The 18652-nt window shown below is 47.3% G+C and overlaps 1 protein-coding gene across 3 annotated transcripts in view; it reads left to right on the top strand.

Moving 5' to 3' along the window:
• The window catches only part of LOC123790800 (protein FAM169B-like), a 352586-nt gene that overhangs the window by 66654 nt on the left and 267280 nt on the right, over nucleotides 1–18652 (top strand). For 2 of the 3 annotated variants that reach the window (XM_045795420.2, XM_045795418.2), the window contains exons 6-9: nucleotides 3791–3973; nucleotides 7451–7582; nucleotides 11921–12009; nucleotides 13315–16279. In XM_045795420.2, the coding sequence (XP_045651376.1) occupies nucleotides 3791–3973; nucleotides 7451–7582; nucleotides 11921–12009; nucleotides 13315–13500 (590 nt within the window). In that variant the 3' untranslated portion in view covers nucleotides 13501–16279. Of the gene's footprint in view, nucleotides 1–3790; nucleotides 3974–7450; nucleotides 7583–11920; nucleotides 12010–13314; nucleotides 16280–18652 lie in introns of those variants that run through there. The other variant, XM_087856692.1, reaches the window with a different exon arrangement.

The raw sequence follows: 18652 nt of genomic DNA, 5'->3' as shown, positions 1-18652 counted from the left end.
GGTTTGGACAAATGTATAATGACATGTAGCTACCCTTGTGGCATCGTACAGAATAGCTTCACTGCCCTAAAAATCCCTGGGCTCCACCCATTCATCCCTCCGTCCCCACGACCCCTTGACAACCACTGGTCTTTTCACTGCCTTCATAGTTTTGCCTTTTCCAGGATGTCATATTACTTGGTGTAATTGTACAGTGTGTAGACTTTTCAGATGGACTTTTTCACTAAGTAACATGCCTTAACGTTTCTCTGTGTCTTTTTGTGGCTTGATAGCTTATTTCTTTTTTGGCACTGAATAATATTCCATTATTTGGTTGTGCCATAGTTTATGTATCCATTCACATATTGAAGGGTATCTCGGTTGCTTCCAGGTTTTGGCAATTATGAATATAGGTGCCATGAACATTTGTGTGGACATAAGTTCTCAACTCCTTTTAATAAACATCAAGGAGCACAACTGATGAATCATAGAGTATGAGTACGTTTACTTTTGTAAAACCACCAAGCTGTCATCCAGATTTGCTGTACCATTTTGCATTCCCCGCAGCAATGAATGAGAGCTCCTGCTGGTCCACATCCTCACCAGCGTTTGGTGTTGACAGTGTTCTGGGATTTGGCCACTGTATTAGGTGTGCAGCGATATCTTGTTGGTTTAATTGGCATTTACCTGATGACATATGATGTAGAGCATCTCTTGATATGCTTATCTGTTGTACCTACCGCTTCTTTGATGAGGTCTCTGTTAAAATCTTCGGCCTACTTTTTAATCAGTTGTTTGTTTTCTTACCGTTGAGTTTTAAAAGTTCTTTGTATATTTGGGATAACGGTCCTTTATCCGACAAATGTGTCTTTTGCAAATATTTTTCCACAGTTCATGCCTTGCCTTTTCATTCTTTGGACAGGTCTTTCACAGAGCAGCAAATTTTAATTCTAATGAAATTCAGCTTGTCAGTTTTTTCTTTCGTGGATCATGCCTTTGGTATTGTATGTAAAAATTTATCACTAAACCCCAAGGTCATCTAGATATTCTCTTGTGTTATTTTCTAGGAGTTTTGTAGTTTTGTGTTTTACATTTATGTCTATGATTTGTTTTAAGGCAAATTTTTTGAAGGGTGGAAGGTCTGTGTCTAGATTCTTTTCTTTTCTTTTCTTTTCTTTTCTTTTCTTTTCTTTTCTTTTCTTTTCTTTTCTTTTCTTTTCTTTTCTTTTCTTTTCTTTTCTTTTCTTTTCATGTGGATACCCAGTCGTCCAGTATCACTTATTGGGACTGTCCTTTCTCCATTGACTTTACTTTGCTCCTTTGTCAAAGATCAGTTGGCTTGGGACACCTGGGTGGCTCAGCTGCTAAGTGTCTGCCTTTGGCTCAGGTCATGATCCCAGGGTCCTGGGATTGAGCCCCGCATCGGGCTCCCTGCTTGGCGGGAAGCCTGCTTCTCCCTCTCACACTCTCCTTGCTTGTGTTCCCTCTCTCGCTGTCTCTCTCCATCAAATAAATAAATAAAATCTTAAAAAAAAAAAGAGAGAGATCAGTTGGCTATATTTGTGTGGGTCTGATTCTGGGCTTTCTGTTCTGTTCCAGCTTCTTCCCTTAAAAAAATTTTTTTTTTTAGATTTATTGATATCCAGGCATCCTACCACCATTTGTTGAAAAGACTGCCTTTTCCTCATTTGAAAAGGGCATCTTTGTTGAAGTTCAAAGTATGAGTTTATTTCTGTTCCACTGATGATGTGCCTATCCTTGCACCAGTACCCCACTGACCTGCCTTGATTTTATAAGAAAACTTGAATTTGGGTAGCGTAAAATCTCCAACTTTACTCTTCTTTTTCAGAACTGGGTTGCTTATTGTAGAGACTTTGCATTTCATTTCAATATTAGTATCAGCTTGTCAATGTTCACAAAAATGCCTGCTGGGTGGGGTGCCTGGGTGGCTCAGTCGGTTAAATGTGACTCTTAATTTCAGCTCAGGTCATGATCTTAGGGTCTTGAGATCGAGCCCTGTATTGGGCTCTGTGCTGGGCGTGGAGCCTGGTTAAGATTTTCTCTCTTCCTCTCCATCTGCCCCTTCCTCCTCCACCCCCCTCTTAAAAAAAAAAAATGCCTGCTAGGATTTTGGTAGGGCTGACATTGAATTTACAGATCACTTTGGGAAGAATTGCCATCTTAACAGTATTGGGTCATCCAGTCCATGAACATGGAATGTCTCCATTTATTTAGATTTTCTTTAATTTCCCTTAGCCATGGTTTGTAGTTTTTCAGTATTCCAGGCTTGTGCTTCTTTTGTTAAATAGATCCCTAAATACTGACTCTCTTTAAAGGCTATTGTGAATGGAATTGTATTTTTATTTAATTTTAAACCTTTTCAGCTTTGGAAGACTTTATCCTTTGGGGTATGTTGTTCTCATCATCTGTATTAGTTGGAAGTTACAGAATTCCAGCCTAAGTTTGTAGTATCATTTCAAGAACACTGAGGGTGAAATTCAAATACTTTCCAATTACCATCTCAAGTGATGAGGTCGTATTGGTCACTGGCCACAGATTATTCATTTATTCATTCATTTTTGCCACAAAACCAACCATTCAGCTCACCATTCTTTTGATTGACAGTTTCCATGGGGTTTTAGCCCATTGGGTAGGTGGCTCTGCTTTTTGGGGGTGGGTCAATGTTGCTGGGATCACAAGGGTGCCCAGGCCATGTTTCTCTCATGGTGACAGGCTAGTGCAGGTTTGTTCTTGGGGTGAGTGGCAGGGCTATGAGAGAGAACAGACAGACACTGGACCCTATGAGGCCAGACCCCATCTCCTGATGGCAGGTGCTTCAGAACCATATGTAAAGGGATGTGGATATAGGAAGGGGAATAATCGTGGCCATTTTTGCAGTTACTACAGTAGCATATGTCTCTGCAACTCAGTCTGGCTGATGAGAATTGGAGTCAGTTTTTTTGTTTGGGAAATTACCCACCTTCTGAATCTTGTGGGGACTAATACCTCTTCTTCCAATAGGAGTTGAATATGCTATATACTTCTTTTCCTGGACTCTAGTGCATTTAGGGCACAGGTGCCTGTGCAGTTTGGAAGTAAGAAGGGTGGTGTAGTAGGTTCCATGTAGCATTGATTTTCTGGTGAGGGTGACGACAGAAGCGACGGGCTGCGAGACTAAGCTCCCATTGCAGAAACAGCAACTGTGCTGGTATTGGTGCTGGATGCAGTGAGGTTCAGTTCAGGGTGGAAAAGTGGGAAGGGTGCCTACCGTTGCCTCTCCTGCTCTGCTCTAGCAAGGTCATTGATGTTGTCGGGGAAAGAGGACTTAGTCTATTCGGGGTAAATATACTTTGCCTTAATAGGACACAACGACCACTTGTTAGAGTTACCAAAACAAGTCTGTGCCCTAGACATGTGTTGGGTGGGTCTCCAGCCCATATTCCCTGGGTTCACGGAGAACTTTGATGTTGCCCAGATGCTCCTCATTGGCTTCAGGTGTCTCTGTGAACTGCGCATGGGGAGGGCAGCATCTGAGGGCCTGGGGTGCAGGAATGGTGCGTTCATCTGGGTTTGCTTTCATTTCAGACAGTAGTCTGGTGGCTGTACTCCCAGTGATCAGTCACATGTGGGCTGATCAGCCAGCTGAGCACTGGTGGTTTGGGAGGATCTGCTGTCTTGTCAGGTTGTTTAGTTAGTGACGTGAGCCCTTCTTCCAGGTGGTACCAGCGTCCCGGCTGTGCAGGCATTCCGCAGGGTCCTGGCAGTGTGGTGCAAGTCTGGGGACAGTGCATGTCACTTTCTTTCCCTGCAGGCAGCCTGTGTGGTGATGGCACAGGTGCATGCTACCTGCTGCCTGTCTTCGACACTGTGTTTGTCAGGAAGACGTACCGTCGCCAAGGCCTGGGCATGGCCATGCTGCAGGACTTCTGTGAGACGTTCCGAGAGGACGAGGCCCTGGGAGTCAGCTGGCCGATTTCTCCTGCCATGTACCAAGGTAAACCCACCTTGTATCAGGTGGAAGTGCTGGCGTAACGGTGATGGATAACACGTGTGTTCTAGGTGATTGTGGGGAGGGGGAGTTCCTTGGCACTCTCAGTGTGTGGGCTTTCTCTTCCTCCTGAGAAATCTCCCATTGCTTCCGCACAGATGAGGCTTTATGCTGTATCACAAGGGGCGAGACCTTCCCAGCCTGAGAAATAACTGGATTTAGAGATAATAAAAAAGAAGTCACATGACGTCAGAGAGCAGCCAAATCCAGAGATGTGCCCTTGTGCTGCCGATTGCTCTGGGCGCTCAGAGGGCCTTTGCTCCTTCCCCTGAGGCTTAGAGCCTGTGACTTTGTCCTTTCCGCTAGAAGCTGCAAGGGATCCCCAGGAGCTTCAGCTGAGAGGGCAGCTGGAGTGCAAAGGCAAGCTCTGATGACACTGAGCCCCCAAGCACCTCTGTAGCTTCTCCTGCAGAGACAGTCCCCTCTTCCATTCTTGACCTACCGAGTCCCTATATTGGTCAGGGTTCTCCAGAGAAACAGAACCAATAGGCTGTAGCTATATAGAGAGAAGAGATTTAATTTGAGGAATTGACTCACACGGTGTGGAGGCTGGGACTCCCTAGATCTGCACTTGTTAGCAAGCTGGAGACTTGGGAGAGCCGATGGTGTCCTCTTGGCTCCAGACCCAAGAAAAGCCAACAAAAAGTTTTTGGTTAAAATCCAAAGGCAGTAAAAGATCGATGTCCCAGCTCAACGGGCAGGAGTCATTGCCTCTTACTTGTGGGAGGGTCAGCCTTTTTGTTCCATGTTCAGGCCTTCAACTGATTGGACGAGGCCCACCCACATGGCGGCAGGCAATCTGCTTTACTCAGTCTACTGGTTCAAATGCTAATCTCATCCAAAACACCTTCACAGACACACCCAGAATAATGTTGGACCAAATATCTGGGCACCCTTGGCTCAGTCATGTTGGCACGTAAAATGAACTGTTATAGTCCCTTTCCACATTCTGGAAGAGAAATCTTTATATATATTTGTCAGAGGAAATGAAAAAAGCTCTAATGTTAAACATCACATTCTGAGTCAGTAAGGGGGGCAGATTCTGGTGGGTATTTCTCCAGGGTCCCTTTGTGCCCACCCTCCCCCCACGAAGCCCACCTACCCCACATTGGGTTCTGTTTCACTTCTTGTGATAACAGATGTTTTTGGACCCTTAGTATTGAGTTTCCAGTGCCATTATTATATGGGGAGAACACATAAAAGAGAAAAGGTAGAAAAGTTAAGGAAATTTCTGTTGCTTTGAAGTCAAAAGAAAAGCAGGTGAAACATATTTTCAAGTAGGTTTAGTCATGTCTTTGTATTTCCAAAGTCTTGGTCTATAATTAAAGTCTGAAGATCCTTGAATTTCTGCAAAGAGCATTCCAGGCTTCCTGCACTGTGTTGCTTACTTTGAGGTGTTGGAAAGTTCCAGAACCTAGGCAGCTGGTTCTCTGTCCACATACCTGTCCTTTCTGTCCCTTTCCTTACTTTTTTTTTTCAAAGATTTTATTTGAGAGAGCACAAGCAGGGGAGTGGGAGAGGGAGAAGCAGACTCCCCATTGAGCAGGGAGCCAGACGTGGTGGGGCTTGATCCCAGGACCCTGGGATCATGACCTGAGTTGAAGGCAGATGCTAAATGATGGAGTCACCCAAGTCCTCCCCCCCCGCCCGCCCATTTTTGCTTCGGCTCTGAGACCTTTGTTTGAGTGCATTGGCCTCCAGGGCAGCCACCTCAGATTTCCCTAGGGGAATAGCAGCCTCCAAGGGTGGGGGGCTGCCCCAGGGCCAGCGCTGCTGAGACCCTTGCACTGTTCTGTGGATCCCTGTTCTCCCTTCTCTGTCTCTGCCCTGCAGAGAAAGAAGATATGAGGGTGCTGATTCTGAAGCTAGCTACTTGTCTTAGGGGTTTCAGCTGCCTAGCCAAGGATGCTGGGGCCTTGGCTTTTACATCACCCCTGGCTGTATCTGGGCACGTAGGTAGGTGAAAGGTAGAGTGTGGAGAAAGAAGCTGCTGGAGGCTCAAGACTGGGTCCAGGTGCACTGACTACACACTTCACTGACTGGCCTTTATTGAGTACAGTGCTGCCCTTTGAATGGTCAAGAGGGACTCCTGTCCATGGCCCCATGCTTTGGAGCACCCTTGCAGTTGTGTCTGTCTCCATAGTGTCAGGAGTCTGTGGGCTCAAGAGGATATTCTTACCTGGGTCCAGGCCACTCCTTCTAAGCCAGCTCAAGGTACTAGGACCCCAGGATTCCTGCCAGTGGTGCTGAGGGCCCGAGTGGACTGCATCCCTGGATCTGTGCATCTAAGGGTGGACTATGCCACCAGTTTGCATATCTTTAGACCCAGGGACAGCTCTTGGTGGGATGTGGATGGAGTGTGGGCATGGCGTCCATATTGGTATGCACAGGCCCCTTGTAGTGTATGTGTGTGGGGCTGGGGTAGGAGGAGAAGCAGGTGGGCTGCCTGCTGGGGGCCAGCTCTCTTGATATTGCCACATTCTGGTGCAAAACTTCAAGGAGTCCAAGAAATTCTAAATTTGAAACTGGCTTTCCCTGTTGTTATGAAGTTATATTTGTCAAGATAGGAGAGCAGAACATTCTATCTAGCACTTTGCTAACTTGGCTTACACTTTCCAAAAACTTAGTGTCATGCTCTGGAGGTTTCCATCTGTGCTGTTGCCCTGGGCTGGGAAATATTAGGAGAGGGCCTGATGCTGTCCCCATGGGCACCCGCATTTCCAGGAGCAGCTTCCCATTTGGCTGGATTTGGGGCACTGCCACGTAAAAAATGCTCACCCTGTGAACATGGACATAGAAGTCTATAAGCCTTGAGGTGACTGTGGAATCAAGGCATCCACAGAGGATGCGCTGGAAGGTTCTGTGAGAGTGGAGAGAGAGGACAGTGCCTGAGGAGAGGACAGTGTGGGGTGATGTTATGGGCTCAACTGGGTCCCCCCAAGTCCTATGTTGAAGCTTCACCCCCCCCATATGACTGTGGAGGTAGGGCCATTAAAGAGGTGATTATTGAGGGGGGACCCTGATCCAGTAGAGTGGTAAGAAGAGGTTCTTATTTATAAGAGGGGCCTGGGACACAGGTACAGAGGGAAGACCACGTGAAGGCACAGCGACAAGGTGGCCCTCTGCAAGCCTCTGCCGACGTCTGAATGTGAGATTTCTCTTCCCGATTGTGAGACAGCGAGGCTCTTGTTGAAGCCCCCCAGTGTGTGGCGCTTTGTTATGGCGGCCCCAAGCAAAGATGGGGGGGTGGAAGAAAGTGGGAGCACGAGGTAGCAGGGGAGAAGGTGAAACAATGGTTTGTGCTGAGCGGGATCAGAGCTGTGAGCCAGGGCGCGCTGGGTGGGGCCTCGACAGGAACAGGAAGTGTCCGCCCCTGAGGGCAGGAGGGGCGGGACTTCCTGGCTCACACGTGGGCGTCCTCAGTCTGCAGGAAGTTCCTGTTGGCCCATCCGGAGGAGCGGGGGCGACTGTGGGAGGTGGAGGCCCCAGGAGGCTGGGGCCAGCGAGGCAGCATCTGGTTGAAGGTTCAACTGCAGCAGTCAAGACCTCCAGACGGTGAGTGGCAGTGACCGCAGTGCGCTTTGAAGCACAGGTTAATGCGCACTGATGGCGTCAGGCTGGTACAGGTGTTATGTTTACTGTTGTTGCAACAACAGAGGAGGGAGTGAGACCAGGTGGTGGCTTCTTGTCCTCGGCCCACCTTCCTTTCCTGAATGAACCACACCTTCTAAACCTTGCTCTAGATCTCCCCCAATTTAGCTAAATCAGAAGCTCCCTGGGACGGAGGGGCTCCCCGTTTGTAACTAGAAGGGTCTCTGAAATGTAGAAGAAGATTAATGTGCACACCTGGTTAACAGTTGGAAAGCCACACAAGGGTTTACTGTGAAGAGCCAGCCTTCCATGTCCCCCCGCCCCCGCTTGTGGGAGATGACATGCATACATAAGTGGTAGTGTTGCATAGACAGCATTGTGTAAAGGAGGACCTTGTCCTTTTTGTCCTTTTTACTGGCAGCATAGTATGCTGCTAGGTGGAGATGTTGCTTATTTGGGCAGCCGCTGTTACAGACAGACATTGTCCTCAGTTTGGGGTGTTAGAGCGCCACGGTGAATTTGCCGGCGGAGTTTTGATGAAGGGTGTTTTCGAGCAATGAGAACAGGCGAAGGGTCCCAAAGGGAGGCAGCACCATGCTGGGGTCTGGTTCTCCAGGTTGCTTTTTGGCAGGGCGTCTCACCTCTCCCACACCGAGCGTGGATTGCAACTGCTGGTGGTTCTTAGCTCAGTGCTCAAGGTGAGGGTCGCTGGGGACAGGGCTGGATCCGTGCAGAGCCCTTCAGACTGCAGTTGCGGTGTATGGGTGGGAGGCGCCGGAGGTTCTAACAGTTTAAGTTCACTGGCCAGAGTGAAAGCACTTTCTTCCCTCCTGGGAAAGAAAGCTCCTGTCAGCATCAAGTGCCATATCCCAGGCTGCAGGTAGCTCATTAGGGGGCAGTGGGTAACTGATTTACCCTAGGTCATGACAGGGAAGAGCGCCTTGGAGTTTATTGATGATAACAGTGATAGGTTTTGCTTTTATGGTGCCTTTCAGCTAGAAGGTTTAATGGATCTTTACAGATATTAATGGGGTGACCAGGCACCTGGGAAGGAGGCTGTGGCAGGGCTGTGACTGTGATCCTAATGAGGCGGTTAAGTGACTTGCCCTGTGGCGTCCACAGTTAGAAATGAAGGGGGAGCTGGCCTGGATCCCCGTGCACTGAGCTGAACAGCCGTTCGGGTTTATGGAGAAGCTTCACAAATGAGCCTGCAGCTCCCACGTGGACGAGGCCTTTGTGTCTTGGATGTTGCAGTTCCTTGGCTGGGAATGAAAAAAAAGTTTGCATATCAGAATGTGGAAATAATGTGGAAATTGCACAGGCCAGAGGGGGGTAAGCAGGGGGAGGACGTTTTCGCATAATTGGGGAGATTGCTTTCCTCCGAAGAGAATTCCGCTGGGGGTTATTTCAAGAGCTGAGAGTTGGTGTGGTCTGGTCACAGGAAACTGAGCTGGAAGTCAGATGCCAGACCTGTCACTTTAACTCACTGTGAGATTTGCCAACTCCTTCTTTAAAACAGCAAATGAGGGAACTTTCACGGAGAATGTTCCAGAAGCATGCTTGGAGTCCTTTGAAGGAAGAAGGGTCATCATTATAATTAGGATATAATTAGATTACTAAAACTATATAATTAAAAAAAAATTCTAAATTATGATCTTTTCACTCCCTGTATAAATCATGGCTAGTTCCCAGTTTCACCCGCAACTTCTGTCTCCCCCAGGGCCAGCAGTCAGGATTTTAATTCACTCAGGAAGGTTTTCAGCCAGCCAGCTTCATCTTGTAACAATTTTGTCAGCACTGACATTTCAGGTTTTTTCCGGGTTGGTGAGTGGGGGCTGCAAATGCAATCACAGATTAGCCCAGATGCTCTGCAGTTTCTCAGTTTCTAGTCTGCCTGCCTTCATGGAAATCTGCAAGTGTTAGCCCATTAGGTTTTCCCACAGGTCACCAAACAATGCACGTTCTGGAATCTTCTCTTGCCTGGAAATCTCACACAGCCATTTAATTTAATTTTAGTTTTTAATCAGTCAGTTATTCATAGAGTTGCTTTCTTGAATTGTTCTGTTTTTCAGGTTCTATCTTTTGTTCCTTTATTTCTGACTGTTATTTTGGAGGTTTCCTACAGTTACATGTGCTGTAGAAATAGAACTGTAAGCAAGAAGCCCAGTGGAGCCAGTTGCTTTTTACGTTCTAAGTAAGGCGTGGACATTTTACATCGTTCCAAAGGGAAATTAACTTGTGCTCCTTTCAAATGTTTCAAAATCTATTTTTGAAACAGCGGCCTTTATGGTCTAGGTCTTTTAAAGTTTGCATGGATCTTGCCTGTTGATAACATCTGTGGCTTTTAATGGCCCTGAAAATATTTACAGGGTTTTCAGAACTTTTGAGAGAAGGAGTTTGTGGGAAATTTTTTTCTTCCTACACTCAGTTACATATGAAGCCTTTGAAACTTGACCAATAGGATCTTAATTCTATCTGGTGTGACTTCTCAGCTTGCACATGCCTTAAGTTTCTTTACTGGAGGAGATGAAATTGAATGCTCCAACAGTCGAAAGTTCCTTTACAAAAAATGTGGCTGGAGGCAGGAAGTAATTGCACACGGCTTTAAAAAATTAATTTTTTCATTCTTTAGGTTATAGTTTTGCCTTCTTTCCAGGTGAATTTTTAATAGCTTCAACCGTCATCCATAGGGAACATAATTTTCTTCTATTTACATTTAATTTTTAATGCTAGAGTATACATAAAGATGTGAAATGTTTGAGCTGGGGAGGCAGAGGTCATTTTTCTAAAAGTCTGAATCCTAGCAAACTGCAACTCTAAATTTGTCTCAGCTTGTTCTGGTGAGTTGGACATTATATGACAGTTTTATGACAATTTTATGACAGTGAGCTATGGTGGGAAGTGCTGAGAGCAGAGCCACCATACTGGATGGGTTTTTCCTAATGCTGCTCTTTGAAAGGTTGTGTGGCTCCCTCTAGTGGCTTGTCATCTATTGCGTCCTGTATAGTAACTCAGGGATGGTAACTTACTTTGACCTACCTGCGTGGTTGCTTCTCAGATTCTTATCCTGATGCTTCCAAATCAGAGCATTCATTTCTAAAGATTATTGAACCTTTATTGGTTAGGAATAAAACACAAGTAAACATTTGGTAGTTTCTAGCATGCTAGTCCATACCATGTAAAAACATAGTTCATACATCGGGAAGGGTAGAAAATAATGGATCATCTACTTCATTCTCTCATTCATTCATTCATTCATTCATTCGTTCATGTATTTTCTCATTCACTCAATAGATTACTGTGATGGAGGATCTACCAATGCTGGGCCACTGGCAAAGGTGATAAGGATACAGTAGTGAATAAGGCTGACTGAGTCCCTGAGCTCATTTATGAGCTTACATTTTTGCAAAGAGAAGTACGTGGGCAACCATTACTGTGTTATAGAGAAACTCCAAGAGAGCACTAAAGTATGCTGGCATTTTTAAATGCTTATGATTCAATTTTGCCAAACCAAAGTTGGCTAATTCATAAAATTTGTAAATAAACTTTATAATTTATGTATATAGGTAACAAGTAAATAATATATTCTTCTTTGAAAAGTGTGTTTCTTTTTTTTTTTAAGTGGGTTCCACGCCCAGTGTGGAGCCTAGTGTGGGGCTTGAACTCACGACCCTGAGATCAAGTCCTGAGCTGGGATCAAGAGTTAGATGCCTAACCGACTGAGCCATCCACACACCCTGAAAAATGTGTTTCATTTGCATTTTCAGCTCAAATGAAAAACTGAATATTTTTTCCTAAGGGATCTGAATGCCCTCTCAACACACACCATACCCCACATACAGATTTTGGGGTGTAGGGAAGTACACTGTGGGAGAAGAAAGTCATGCCTTTCCAAGTTGGTACTGATTTGGTAAGAGGGGGTAGGGGGGTGAATTAAAAAGTGTGATTATGGGCTTTCTTGTGAGTAAAAATTCCAGTGAGCAGAGAGAAGGGGCTAGGAATAGCACTGGAAACTGACTCCATTTAACGTCTGAATAACTAGGAAAAAAGATCGTATTCCAGCTTGGAAATGCTTAAGTAGAACCATCGCTTCCCATCTCCCCAAACTTGGCAGGTTTCCCTGTCCTCTGGAGGGCACCGTAGCAGGTGTTACAGTGTAAGTCAAGAGGATGGAATTGGGTCGTGGTGATCAGTGCTTTTGGAGGGATCCCCGATGTGTTATTAATTTTTTGATTGTCCACTCCCCCGGAGCCACCCCTGTTTGCTTATCCCACTCTCTGCTCTCTTGCTTGGGGAGGGCAGCTCACCCAGGAAGTGCCAAGGAGAATGTGAGCAGTCAAGGGCAGACTTCTCCAGATGATGGACTTAGACAGTCCGAAGAAGGCAAGAAGGTACGGTGGTGAATGTGTCATTCTAGGAATGGGTCTTGTTTTCTTAGCAGTCATGTCATGCTTGTTTGGGGGAACTCTAAGCCTCCAAGGCATCTTCCTTATCACCTTGGCTGTGGGCTTCTCCATGATTGGCTCATTGATTCATACTTGGACTCTCCGTCCTGCGGTATGAGGAGAGGCCTTCAAAATTAGACTTTTCACGGTCCTCTTCTCTAAACTAGACAAGCTCCAATGAAGCCAGAACTAAACAGAGCACATGGGAATCAGCCGTAACCTTGCATTGTTAAGGAAATATTGAAAAATCTGAATTTCACATTCTGCCACGGACCGGCATCTTTCAAGCAGAGCAAATGTGCGGACAAATTTTCTTTCTTTCCTCCTCCGCCCCTCGAGCCCTGAAGCTAGAAAATGGAATATGGCATTAGGTTCTCGTAGAACCCAGAGTGATGGGAGAAGAGAACTGGGGACGAGGATGGCTACTAAGTATTTCTCAGTGGCCCATTATCTGTTATTCAGTATTTCAGACTTTGAAGCTATGTGATTCCATTAAGTGTTTTCCTGAAGCCAAGACAGACCCTTGCACATGCAAGGTAATTCTGATAACATCCATTTTCTGCTACAGAAGGGTCTTTGCCCTTGAAGTCCTAAAAAATTGTTCATGATTTTAAATGCCAGAACTCAGAATTGCAACTTGTGAGCAGTACTGCTTATCTTGGAACTAGGTGATACGGGGATAGAAGACTTAACATCAAAGGCATAAGATATCCCAGGAAGTGCTGGATTGTTTTAGGAAAGCTGGCAGAGGAGGGCTTTCCTTTTCCTTGGTTTGCAGTGGAAAAAGGGGCTCATTGACAGCCCTCCCAGGCCACTGAACTGAGAGTATTGTGCTTTGCCTCTTTGCTGATCCCGGACTTTGCTCTTAAACCTTGAAGGCCGTTAGAGGACGCAGGAGGTGTTCCGTGTGACGTCACACCCATGGGCAGGTGTCTGGGGAGGTCCACGTACTCAGACTTAAGAGTGCCACCTTTTAAAGTAGTGTTTCCTTGCTTTGCTCTTTCTCTGATCTCCGTGGATTGGCTGGGCTCTTCAGTTCCTGCCAGAAAACACATTCCCATCAGTAAATAGATCCTCAGGGCATCTTATGAACAAAATATGGGGTCCCCGTGGCCGGCTCGGGTGTTAGAGCCCGGTGTAGCCGGTCTGAATCTGAGCACGCAGCATGTGCAAGGGCCCGGCCTGGCCAGGCTGCTGGCAGGCCCCTTACGGCAGGCATTGGATAGCTTTGTTGATTCTTTTCTGATTCAGGAGAGGACCTGTGCAGAATGGGAAGAGACAAAGAGTGATCAAGACTGCGGAGTGAAAGTACCAGCAGCTGGGTGGCTTGGACAAGCCTGCGGGGCCGGGCTGGAGGGAACAGAGGCCAAGAGGACGGCAGTGGCTGCGGGGCTGGCTGGGGAGTCCCAGCAGAAGCACGTGCGGCCCAGCTCCTGACTCCCAGAGGCAAACCCAACTTCCATCTTTGTCGGAGATACCTGTCTGGGCCCCGCTGGATACGGGCATGAGAGCTGCGTCCGTCACTCTGCTCTCCTGTGGCCAGGAGCTGGCCTCTGCCCTTGCTGTGTTGTCCTTGGAGGAGAAAGTGACGGTGCAGACCCTTCCCCCCTCAGGCTTGTTTTGTGGGCTCAGGTGATAGAAAGCCCAAGAAAGTGCTTCATTTCTCAAGCACAGAGATCTGAGCGGGTACAGGCAGCTGTTTTCCCGAGCTTGGAGCTCAGAAGCACGTTCGTTAAACCTAATATGGTTTCTGTTACTCAGGATGAATTGGTGAAGATTGTACTCGAATCACGAAAATATGCCTCTTTTGTTAGCACAAAGAAACTCCCAGAAGGGCCACACCCTTTCTGGTCTGCGCTGCAGAAATCTGTCTCAGGTTTGCCACCACCCCCCACCCCCAGCCCGGATGTCACCGTGAGATCACAGACACCAGAAGGGTTTCTAGGGAGACATGGGTCTTTTCCAGAGAAGCTTCAGCCAGAGCGGAAGCTCCCTGAGGGCTGTGGCCAGGATGCCTGATGCACACCGTTGGTTGGTGCCTCGCCCACATCTGGCCTGGTATACAGGAGGCGCTCAGAGTGGGCTCCAGGTGGGCGTCAGGATCTTAGCTGTCACCTCATTCAGAGGAGAAGCCGCAGGAGGGGGCTTTGTGCAGCTGGCACTTCCAGCGTACTGATGCTGCGCGGGAAAGCCTTGTACTGGTCACGGTGACTGTGAAGCTGATGGCTGCCTCCAGTGTGACCTACACGGCCCTGCTCCGGGCATGTGCTTGGCCGCCACTGGGGATTCGGAGCTGAGCCAAGGACCCTGCCTGTAAGACCCCGGAGAGGACAGGCGAGGCAGGCCTCCCCCAGGGTAAGGCTCAGTGCAGGCTGTTCGTGAGGCCCCAGAGCCTGCTCCCCGGAAGCTGCGGTAGGCCTTTCTCTGCAGCTGGCCGAGTCTCACTGATGGCCAGTAGGATTCTAACCTTCTCACCTGCGAAAGCTGGCTGGGTTGTCTTGGGGCAGGCAACCCAGGCCCAGCCCCTACTTGTGGGAGAATGCAAATCTAATCTTATCGCCGGGCACACCCCTCTGAGGCTTTATCACTGCCTTTGGAGCACCTAGGGCCCTGATGACTCTGCTCCCACCTCTTGGTGCCTGCCTCGCCTCCTGTATCCCGGCTGCCTGGGCTTTCCCGTCCTGTCCTCAGACACACCTTTGCTCTTGCTTCGGGGTCAGCACTCATGCGCTTGCTCTGCCGTGGGCTTGTGCCTTTCCCTCCCTCCTTCCCTCCCTCTGTCCTTCTTTCTCTCTTTCTCTCTGTCCTCCTCTGTCTCTCTCTCCCCTCCTTTCCCCTTCCCTCTCTCTCTCCATCCCACGCTCCCTCCCTCCTACTTACCCTTCCCCTCCCCCTTCCTCCCTTCCTCCCTCCCTCCCTCTCTCGCTGTCTCCCTCCCTCCTTCCCCCACCTCATCTGTGCATGTGTGCGTGCGCGTGCACCCGTACACACACACAACTTGTCCGTCAGGCTGACTCCTGCTCACACATCTAGTCTCAGCTTCGATGTTCCTTCCTGACCACCTCCTCCTCCCCTTCCCATATGGCCTCAAAGCACTGGACACTCGGCTGTGACTCCCATGAGCCCTCGCAGGGTCAGCCCTGGGTCTGCTCAGCTGCCCCTTGTGTCCTCAGTGCCAGTGTAGAGCTGGTCCTCAGTAACTGTGTGGGGAATGAATGGTAACAGATCACCGAGGGGTGAGGGGTGACACCTGGAGATGGATCGAAGAACAGTTTCAGCTCTTTAGGGGTGTAGTAAAGCCCATCCTGGAGCCTGGGGCTGGGGAGGAAACCACCAGCACCATGTGCTGGCAAGGTACTACTCACTGCTTCCCTGAGTGGTCAGAGGGCACATCTGATGGGATCTCTGTTACCTCTTTACTCATCCGTCTGTCTGTCCATCCACCCAGCTGTCAGTTCATCCATCCATCTACCCACTTTGCTCTCCATCCATCAGTCCACATTTGTCCATTCATCTGCCCATCCATTCATTTGATGGACTCAGCTGTCCATCTGTCCACATCTGTCCATCCACCCGTCCTTCCATTCATTTATTCATCTACTCACCTGTCTGTCCACCTGTCCTTCTGTGTCTCTCCATCCATCTGTCCATCTAACTGTCCATCCGTCCACCCACCTACCTGTCCATCCATCTGCTCACATCTGTCCATTTGTTTGTCTCTCCATCTCTCCATCCATCCATCCTGTTGTACAACAAACATTCAGCATGCTTGCTCAGGACTGAGCTCTGTGCTGGGACCTGGGGCTATATAAAGAAGTGAAATGTGTTTACTGGACTCAAACTCTTCGCTCTGGAAGGGTCTCTTCTAGAGTGTTCCCCTGGAGTTTTTTCTGTCTTACACCCATTAGAGGGAAGAATCCAGTGGAAAGAAGTAGAGTTTGGAGCTCCATTCGGACACCTTATGCAGTCCCCCAGGGCATGTGGGCCCCTTGTAAAGGAGGCACAGACCATAAAAGTGGACTCTACAACCAAGGGGTGCTCTCTGTGTAATGGCAGACATGGTCTTTAATGTGTGACTTGGTGGGTGCTGTGAACCTGGCATTGTTCAGGGTGAATGGCTGGTGCTTTGTGTTTACATGGACATGAACTGATGAAAATGTCTCAGGGGTTTGATGAAGTTAGTGTTCAATAAAAGCATCCTCGCAGGGGAGAAGAACTGATGTGTTGGTGTCGTTCATTTGAAGATGTAAAAGCATTACATCGGAAACCGGGGATGTACTGTATGGTGACTAACATAATATAATAAAAAAATCATTAAAAAAAAAGATGTAAAAGCAAACCCCGCAGAGTTAGAAGGAAACACACTGGTGCTCCCAGCAACCCCCTCTCCGGGCTGTGACACAGTCGAGTTGGGTCTGGGGCTGTGGGCAGCGTTCCCTTCCATGCAGCTTGTGTGGGGAATGTCCGTAAAGCATGTGCGCGTGTGCATGTGTGTTGTGTTGTTTTTGTTAAGTCAGTAATTTACAAACCATAAAGTTAATTTCATTTGAAGTATACAATTCCATGGTTCTTACTATACTGACAGAGTTGTGCAATCAGTACCACAGTCAGTACCCCAAAAGAAACCCTGTACCTCTTAGCAGTCTCTCCTTTTCCACCCACCCTCAACCCGAGGCAGCCACACATCTGCTTTCTCTCTCTCTCGATTTGTCTGTTCCTGTCATGTACAAGCAGAATTATACTATGTGCACTCATTTACAGCTGGCTTCTTTGCCTTGGCATACAGTTTCTTAAGGATTTTTTAAAAAAGATTTATTTATGAAAGAGAGAGAGAGTGAGTGGGGGAGGAACAAAGGGAGAGGGACAAGCAGGCTCTGTGCCGAGCATGGAGCTCTCTGTGGGACTTGATCTGAGATCATGACCTGAGCCGAAACCAAGAGTTGGACCCTTAACTGACCGAGCCACCCAGGCTCCCCTGGCATAGTGTTCTTAAGGTTCATTCACATTGTAACTTGTATTAGTACTTTGTTCCTTTTTTAAAATTTAAATTCAGTTAATTAACATATAGTGTATTATTAGTTTCAGAGGTGTAGTTTAGTGATTCATCAGATGCATGTAACACCCAGTTCTCATTACATCACGTGCCCTCTGTAATGCCCATCACCCAGTTACACCAGCCCCCCAACCCCTCCCCTGCAGTAACCCTCAGTTTGTTTCCTATAGTTAAGAGTCTAATGGTTTGTCTCCTTCTCTGATTTCATCTTATTTTTTTTTCTCTCCCTCTTTGTTCTTTTTTATTGCTGAATAATATTTCATTGTATGGGCATACTGCATTTTGCTTACTTACATGTTTGCCAATTAATGGACTTTTATTTTTTAAAAAGATTTATTTATTTATTTTAGTGTGTGAGTGAGCTGGGGAGGGGCAGAGGGAGAGGGAGAGAGAATCTCAAGCAGACTCCCTGCTGAGCTCAGAGCCGGGGCCCCATCTAAGGACCCTGAGATCATGACCTGAGCCGAAATCAAGAGCTGGATGCTTAACCAACTGAGCCACCCAGGCGCCCCCAATTAATGGGTGTTTAGATTGATTTCTTGGCTCTTATCAATAATGCTGCTATGAACATTCGTGCACAAGTCTCGATGTGGACATATTCAGTTCTCTTGGGTATATACCCAGGAGTAGAGTTTCTGGGTCATGACGTACTCTGTGTTTAATTTTTTGAGGAACTGCCAAATTATTTTTTGAAGTGATCACACCATTTTACGTGCCCTCCAGCACTGTACGAGGGTTCCATTGTCTCCCCATCCCAGCCAGCAGGTGCTGCTATTCACCTTTCCGCTGAGAGCCACCAGCCTCGTGCTGGAGATCTGACATCTCATCGTGGTTTGCGTGTGCATTTCCTGTGACGACTGATGATGCAGAGCACCTTTCCCTGTGCTTGCTGGCTCCTTTTGTGTCGTCTTCGGAGAAATCTCTACTCCGATCCTTTAGCCGCTTCTTCATTGGGTGGTCTTTATTATTGAGTTGTAACAGTTCTTTATGTATTTCAGAACCAGGTCTCTTACCATATCTATCATTTGCAGATCATTTCTCCTGTACTGGGCTTGTCTCTTCCCTTTCTTGATGCTGTCATTTGAGGTTCAGCATTTTCAATTTTCATGATGTGCAGTTTATCTACTTTTTTTTTGGTTGCTTGTGCATTTGATGTTGCGGTAATACTGATTGTGTCTTATAAATGCACTCCGTCTAAAGGGAGTTATTGGGGAGAAAGTTGTTTGATTCCACAGTGATTATAGAAAAACCCACGAAGGAGTAATTACTTAGAAGAAAGCCATCTCCGGATTGCAGGCTCATGTCCTGTGAGAGGTGCATTGCCATGTGTGCTGTACCACCCCAGGCTCCCCGTAGGATCCAGAAATTTACTTCTGGATATCTAATCAAGAGGACCGAAGAATTGTGGTCATATAAAAACTTGTACACAGATGTTTAAAGCAGCATTATTGATAATAGCAAAACTGAGAGCAGACCCCAAGCCCATCATTTGGTAAATGAATAAACAAAATGTAGTATACCCATACGATGGAATAT

This window comes from Ursus americanus, chromosome 28 (genome assembly GCF_024610735.1).
Source record: "Ursus americanus isolate L20-20 chromosome 28, mUrsAme1.1.p, whole genome shotgun sequence".
NCBI lineage: Eukaryota > Metazoa > Chordata > Mammalia > Carnivora > Ursidae > Ursus > Ursus americanus.
This window is presented reverse-complemented; position numbering and strand designations above follow the sequence as displayed.